This window comes from Talpa europaea, assembly GCF_964194135.1.
Source record: "Talpa europaea genome assembly, chromosome: 7".
Taxonomy (NCBI): Eukaryota; Metazoa; Chordata; class Mammalia; order Eulipotyphla; family Talpidae; genus Talpa; species Talpa europaea.
This window is the reverse complement of record NC_140074.1, coordinates 55,639,567-55,647,012: the sequence shown is the minus strand read 5'-3', so window position 1 is coordinate 55,647,012 and position 7,446 is coordinate 55,639,567. Positions and strand designations below refer to the sequence as shown.

At 47.0% G+C, this 7,446-nt stretch overlaps 1 protein-coding gene across 1 annotated transcript; it reads left to right on the top strand.

Annotated features, from left to right (window-relative positions):
• Nucleotides 1-4,275: 4,275 nt before the first annotated feature.
• Nucleotides 4,276-5,487, top strand: PGAP4 (post-GPI attachment to proteins GalNAc transferase 4; the record flags this gene model as incomplete). The annotated part of the gene is made up of 1 exon (XM_084238498.1): nt 4,276-5,487. One exon carries the CDS (start codon nt 4,276-4,278, stop codon nt 5,485-5,487), a length of 1,212 nt encoding a protein of 403 aa, XP_084094624.1.
• Between the last annotated feature and the right edge of the window lie 1,959 nt (nt 5,488-7,446).

Sequence of the window (7,446 nt, the reverse complement as noted above, 5' to 3'; positions counted from 1 at the left end):
CCATTTACATTTAGAGTTAATATTGATATGTTAGCATCTGTATTTGCCATTGTGTTTGTCTTTCCTTTGATTTTATTTATTCTTTTAATAACTTTTTTTTTTTGGCCTTCTTTCATTGTTATTCGTCCCTCTGAGGTTCTGGCTTTAGGACTCCTTGTAGTATTTTTTGGAGTGGGGGTTTAGTTGCAATGAAATTCCGGAGTTTCTGTTTGTCTGGGAAGGTCCATATTCTTTCTTCAAAGAGGAAGGAGAGCTTTGCGGGATAGAGTATTCTTGGTTGGCATCTGTTTTCTTGGAGTCTGTTGACTATGTCCCTCCACTCTCTCCTTGCCCGTAGTGTTTCTTCGGAGAAGTCTGATGTCAGCCTGATTGGTTTTCCTTTGAATGTTATCTGTTTCTTCCCTCTTGCCAGCTTCATTATTTTTTCCTTGTCCTGGATTCTTGGGAGCTTTACTATTATGTGTCTTGCTGTATTTTTCCTTTCGTCGTGGAAGTTTGGTGTTCTTCTTGCTTCTTGTATATCAATTTTCAGCTCCTTCTTCACATTTGGGAAGTTCTCTTCAATTATCTCTTCGAATATTTTCTCTGTTCCTACATCTCTCTCCTCTCCTTCTGGTATTCCTATAACTCTTATATTTCCTTTCCTCATGGAGTCAGATAGTTCCCGAAGTCTTTCTTCGTTCTTTTTCCTTCGTACTTCTCTTTCCTTTTCTGTTTTGGTTCTTTTTATTTCTGTGTCTTCAAGATTACTTATTCGTTCTTCCATTTCATCTATTCTGCTTTCATTGCTTTTCCCAGAATTCTTTAGTTCTTCCATTAATTCTTTGATCTCCTGCATTTCTTTTACTTCCCTCTTTAGGGACTCAATTTCTTTCTTCTGACCATTGTTTTCCCTCTCTAGGGACTCAATTGCATTCTTCTGATCGTTGATTATTTTTCCCTTATCATTGTTTTCCTTTATGACTTCTGTCAGTTTTTTAATCACGGCAATTTTAAATTCTCTTTCTGGAAGGCTCAGAAATTCTTCCAAGTTATTGTCGTTGCAATCTGGGGGCTGGCTTTCTTTTTGTGGTGTGCTTTTTCTCTGGAGAGTTGCTAGGTTGCGTGTGGTTCTTCTCCTCCCTACTGTCTGTTTTCTAATTTGCCGTATGCGTTGGGACACTGTGTTGTTGGGACTTGCCGGCATCTTGGGTGGGCTTCTCTGTTCCCCTCTGGTTCTTCCAGGAGTCATCTGTCAGTTTCAAGCAGCCTTTACTGGAGAAAGGTCCCTGTTCTAAAATGCCGATGTGGGGACACACTCCCCTGTGCGCCTGGTCTGCCCCGGCGGTGGGTTCCTGCTCCCCTCTGGGCTTGGACTGCAGGCCAGAGGGGGTCTGGCGTGGGCGAACTTCCCCCGCTCACCTCTGGCTCCTGAGGAAGCCTTCTGCAGGTAGTCTTTACTGAAGAAATGTCCCTGTTCTAAAATGGTGATGTGGGACACACTCCCTGCGCTTCTGGTCTCAGGCACACTCTTCTGCGCGCCTGGTCTGCCCCGGCTGTGGGTGCTCGCTCTCCCTGTGGGCTCAGACTACTTGTTCAGAAGGGGCCCGGTGTGGGCTAACTCCCCAGCTGGCCACTAGCTCCTTCAGTAGCCTGTGCTGGGGTCAAGTCGCTAGGTGGCACCAGAGATCTCTCCTAGAGCCCTTGGGGAGCTGATTTTCCACCCCGTGGGACAGGGAGCAGAGCGGGGATGGTAGGGTACACCTCAACGGCTTTGGGGTGCTGTGTCTGCCTTGTGCCCCACCGTCGTGGGGAACCCACGCCCCTAATTTCGTGCCCCGGGTCTCAGTTCCAAAGCCCTCAGTTCCAGGATGCGGGCTGTAGCCCAGATCAGTGGCGCGGGAATGGCGCCTTTTGAATCCCGCTCCCCTGCCTGGGCACCTTTTCCTGCTCACTCAGGGAGGGCCTCCGCCGTCTCCCCGCAAGCCTAGGTCGCACGGGGACCTGGGCAGCTGCAATCCGAGCGCCGCTTTCGTGCAAGCTTACCGGGGACCTGGGCAGCTGCAATCCGAGCGCCGCTTTCGCGCAAGCTTACCGGGCGGCCGGGGCTGTGTGCTGGTGCTGGTCTCCTCCTGGTGGGCGGGGCTCTCTTTAATGGCTTGTGGAGCTCACCTCCGCGGCGGATCCTGCAGGGTTCGCCTCAGCTCCCGTTCACGGTGTGTGGTGGCTGAAATAGTTCCTTTCCACTCACAGTCCCGCTTGCTGCATCCGTTTTTCTTGTTGGGCGTTTTGGTTTGTTGTTTCCCTCGTCTCTGCCGGTCGGAGAGTGCCGCCTCTGTGGGCGGGGGAGGGGAGCAGGGTTCTGCGCTTCCCTCCCTTCTCGCCCTCTTTTATGGCAACTTTCTTCTTCGGGCAGTTTGCTGGAGTCGTCCGTTTATCTTCCGTGTCCCAGTTCTCACTGGGACCTGCCGCTTTTCCTCCCTATTAACTTTTTTTAATGGGAGATCTTACTCGCAGCGTCTCCTCGCCGCCATGTTGCTCCGCCCCTCTACATTAAATATATTGAAACTTTTATTTTCTATAAGTCGGTACCTTTAAGTCAAAAGTTACAAATAGTACCTAAGCTACTTAGCTCCCCTCTTCCAAGGCAAAGTCACCAGTCTCTTTTTTATATCCTTCCAGAGATAGCCTATGTACATGCATACATATATCTATAAAACCTAGAATGTTTGTGTATATTTCCCCCCTTTTCCCACAAATTATAGCATGCAATACATACTTTTCTATTTCTTCTTTGGCCCAATTCAAAGGAGACAGGTAATGCAATTTCTCAGTAATGGCTCCCAGCTTCACTTTAAAATGACTTCACAAATGTCCCTTTTCACAGTAAGAAGGAGAGAACATGGATATGAGAGACTTGGCACTGGTACATGTGCCATCTTTTCAAAAAGGCAGTTTTCTTCTGGTACATGTGCCATCTTTTCAAAAAGGCAGTTTTCTTCTGGTACATGTGCCATCTTTTCAAAAAGGCAGTTTTCTTCCAAATGAGTACAAACTTTATGATGCTTCTTAGTTAAGAGCTTACCTGCTAAGCTATAGATACCATTCATTTTACATTGACTTTATTGGTATCATACTGACTTGGTCCTTTTAATTCTGTTTTTCGATGCTAGTCTGTTTGCCCTCAGTTCAATAAGTTTACCTACTCTTTAACAGATCACTTACTTTGAACATATGGAAGTATTTTAATGGCATTTTTACTTGGCGTTATTTTGATCAGTAACACATTTACTCCTTGTATTAGCCCCATGAGATAGATATATCATTATCTGTCTTAGAGATAAGGATGCAAGAGTGGACAAGTGAAGTGACTGTCCACCGAGTGTCCACTCTGGGATTCACACCAGCGGTGCCCCTCCTCGGGCCTGTGCTCAGAACCGTCTCTTTGCCTTTCTGGACCAGCTTGGAGCCTGTCTCTTTTGTCTTTATATCTGCTTACCCTTGCCGAAAATCTACTCATGGATCTTCCTTCAGATAGTTCAGTTCCTCTGTCCCCAAAGTCTAGGACTCTAGATTGCTTTCTCTCACTGGTTCCTATAGTTGTTCTGTAAAATATAAAATGGAACTATAGCCAGGATTAAATTATTATGCACCTGTAGGTGTTAGAAAAATTAGAGATTAGAGAAAGGAGAGTAGAAAAATATGAAGGAAAGATCTTGACAAAGACATTTCAGGGAATGCTAAATAGTTCTTGACTTGCGTGGGATGTACAGATAAAAACAAGTTTTTAGCAATTACTATGCATGTTTATTCAACAAGTATTTACTTGCACTTACGTTGGAATTTATTTGGAATATGTATTTCTTCTGTGCCTTGCCATTTTGCATCTATTTTAAGAACCCATCTCTATGTTGCTGTTGAATTGAAATAATGATCTTCTAACCTATCTGGTAGTTTTCTGGTACATTGTAAACCTAACTAAGCCCAACAGGCATGAAAACTTTGTTGGATAGATACACCAAGTTTTCATTACTCATAGAAGTAATAAAAGAATCCCAGAGGTCATGAACAGATACAACCAAAGAATTGTATACTAGAGAAAATACTTCCAAGTCTCTAGTTGGCTGCACAGCCAGGGTTAGAATTTCTGGTCTGGAGTGTGTTGAGCTCTGTCCCTGGGGCTTTTTAAGTCCTCTTGACCATTCTCTATCTCCTTTCGCTTTAGGTCTGACTCACACTGATGTACATTCCAGGATGCTTTGTTCTTGGGATCAGACCTGACCAGAAGTTGACCTCATGAGTACATCAACCTCTCCAGCGGCCATGCTGCTCCGGAGGCTGAGGCGGCTCTCCTGGGGCAGCACTGCCGTCCAGCTCTTTATCTTAACAGTGGTGACGTTTGGCCTGCTGGCCCCTCTGGCCTGTCACCGTCTTCTGCACTCTTACTTCTACCTGCGCCATTGGCATCTGAACCAAATGAGCCAGGAGTTCCTGCAGCAGAGCTTGAAAGAGGGTGAGGCTGCCCTCCACTACTTCGAGGAGCTGCCCTCTGCCAATGGCTCGGTGCCCATTGTCTGGCAGGCCACCCCCCGCCCCTGGCTGGTCATCACCATCATCACTGTGGACAGGCAGCCTGGCTTCCACTACGTCTTGCAGGTGGTGTCCCAGTTTCACCGGCTCCTTCAGCAGTGCGGCCCCCAGTGCGAGGGGCACCAGCTCTTCCTGTGCAATGTGGAGCGTAGTGTGAGCCATTTTGATGCCAAGCTGCTGTCCAAGTATGTCCCTGTGGCCAACCGCTACGAGGGCACTGAGGATGATTATGGCGACGACCCTTCCACCAACTCATTTGAGAAAGAGAAGCAGGACTATGTCTATTGCCTGGAATCCTCCCTGCAGACTTACAACCCGGACTATGTTCTGATGGTGGAAGACGATGCCGTTCCAGAAGAGCAGATCTTCCCGGTATTGGAGCACCTTCTTCGGGCTCGCTTCTCTGAGCCACACCTCAAAGATGCCCTGTATTTAAAGCTCTATCACCCCGAGCGGCTGCAGCACTACGTCAACCCCGAGCCCATGCGGATCCTGGAGTGGGTCGGTGTGGGCATGTTGCTGGGGCCCTTGCTCACCTGGATATACATGCGGTTTGCCAGCCGGCCAGGGTTCAGCTGGCCGGTCATGCTCTTCTTCTCCCTCTACAGCATGGGGCTGGTCGAACTGGTGGGCCGGCACTATTTCCTGGAGCTGCGACGCCTGAGTCCCTCCTTGTACAGTGTGGTCCCCGCCTCCGAGTGCTGCACCCCGGCCATGCTCTTCCCGGCCTCTGCAGCCCGCCGGACCCTCACCTACCTGTCCCAGGTGTACTGCCACAAGGGCTTTGGCAAGGACACGGCACTGTACTCGCTGTTGAAGGCCAAGGGGGAACGGGCCTATGTGGTGGAGCCCAACCTCGTGAAACACATCGGCCTTTTCTCCAGCCTCCGGTACAACTTTCACCCCAGTCTGCTCTAGTGTGCTAAGAAATGCCTTGGTGAAATCGGCCACTTCGTGGAGATTCCAGTGTCGAGTTCGTTTGTTTCGGACGTGGTTGCTGGCAGACATCTGAGTGTCCAAGGTTCTAGGGGTGTGGGCACTGGGACAGCCGAGGCTCACTGAAGTCAAGAAGCCTGGCTTTGCTGGCCCTCTGGCCAGGGCAGCGGCCCGGCCCCCTCCCCCCACACAGCCACACTGCCTCACGTGGTCAGCTCTACACAGCCAAGGGGCATTTAAATACCGGTTATATTCTCCAGTTGTTTCCAACTCTGCTTTGTGATAGAGTTTGTGACTGTAAAAATATATTGTGTGCAGTGATACGACGGTTGTAGGGTTTTAATTTGATGAAAATTGAGATCTTTTTGAATGATTTCTGTCTCGCTGGGCATGACAGTGGATATATGTTTAGAATATATGTCCAAGATGGCAAGACCCTGTTGATAGATTCCATTTGTTTCCTTGACCTGGTGTAATAAAAGCTGATAAAAGCCGTGCAATGCCCGGCATCTTGGAGGCAGGTGATCTGGCTTCTGTTCCCCAACACTTTCTTTTCCACACACCTGTAGTGCACTGATAATCTGCGTCATTAGCGAGAACTTTCAGGCATGGCAAGATCTGGAAGCACCTCTGAATCGTCTAAGCCAGATTGTTTATGTTCAGTAGTGATTTAAATGTTGACGATTTCAATCATATTCTGATTCACTGAAAATTGGACACTGCAGAGTGACAAAAATAGGTGAGCTCGTTATTAATCGTCTGTTCTTTTCCCCTAACTTTGCTGGTAACTATTCACCCTCATTTCATTTTCTTCTAGGTGGCATGATGTCATAGTAGAAAAGTCATGGACAGTGAAGTCAGAAGACCTGACTTCTTGCTTCAGATCTCTGCCATGTCCTCATGGTGTGAATTTGAGCAAGTCTTACCCATCACTGAGTCATAGTTTCTTCACTTGTAAAACTGGGACTGTGATAGCCACCTTTTGAAGTTGCCTTGAGGATGAAATGACAGAATATGCTTGATCCATAGGGGATAATGAGCACCTATTAGTTCTTTTCTCTCCTGTAAGAAGTATACAGAACTCAAGTGTATTTTGGATTAAGATACTAGCGATACATTTTAAAAAGTATGAGATGAGGCAAGGGCTGACATCTATGAAGCAGCTGTTCCAGGCTAATCAGTGTTAGAGTAAAAGCTGATTTTTCATTGTAACATTTGAAGGGTCTGCAGCTCAGCTTTCATCTCACCAAAAATAAGAAGTGTTCATTTAAACCAGAAATGACCCAAGACTCCTGACCCAAGACTAGCATCTGAAAATTACCTTTCTCAAAAATTACAATAAATGTCCTTGGACGAGATTCAACAAGTCCCTCTGTGATGAGGGGTGATTAGAGTCCCAGCAGCAGTCCAGTTTGTTTCGGTGCCAAGTCTCCCATTTTTTTTTTTTTTTTCAATTCCCATAGTGATCTTCTGTGTTGGGATCTGCCCAAGAATAGAGGGAGGACATGGAGTTCCTCTCCACCCTTTACAGATGAGCAAACTGAAGCTCAGAGATGTTAAATGTCCTCTTCAGGTCCACAGACCTGAACAGTAGCAAAGCCAGGACTGAACCATCACTCTTCTGACTTCTAGCCCTGCATGTTTTTCTTAATCCCCTTCATTTTATAAATATCTGTGTCGTCACATCCTCTTATGTAAAATCTGATTGTAACTTGGACTAAATATTGTCTCTGTAAACTAAGATGGTAGCAACTCATTATCATGTTGGTCTCTCTGGACACTCAGGCATCAGTATTCTGTGTTGTGTTGTTACATTGAGCTGTTCTCTATCTCCCTGGAATGTCAAAGTGGACAGAGCTACCAGCTGGCCTGTTGCGATGTTCAGATTCTACTCCTCCGCCTCTCCTCTCCCAGTAATTCGTGCACCTCCATATTTGAGAT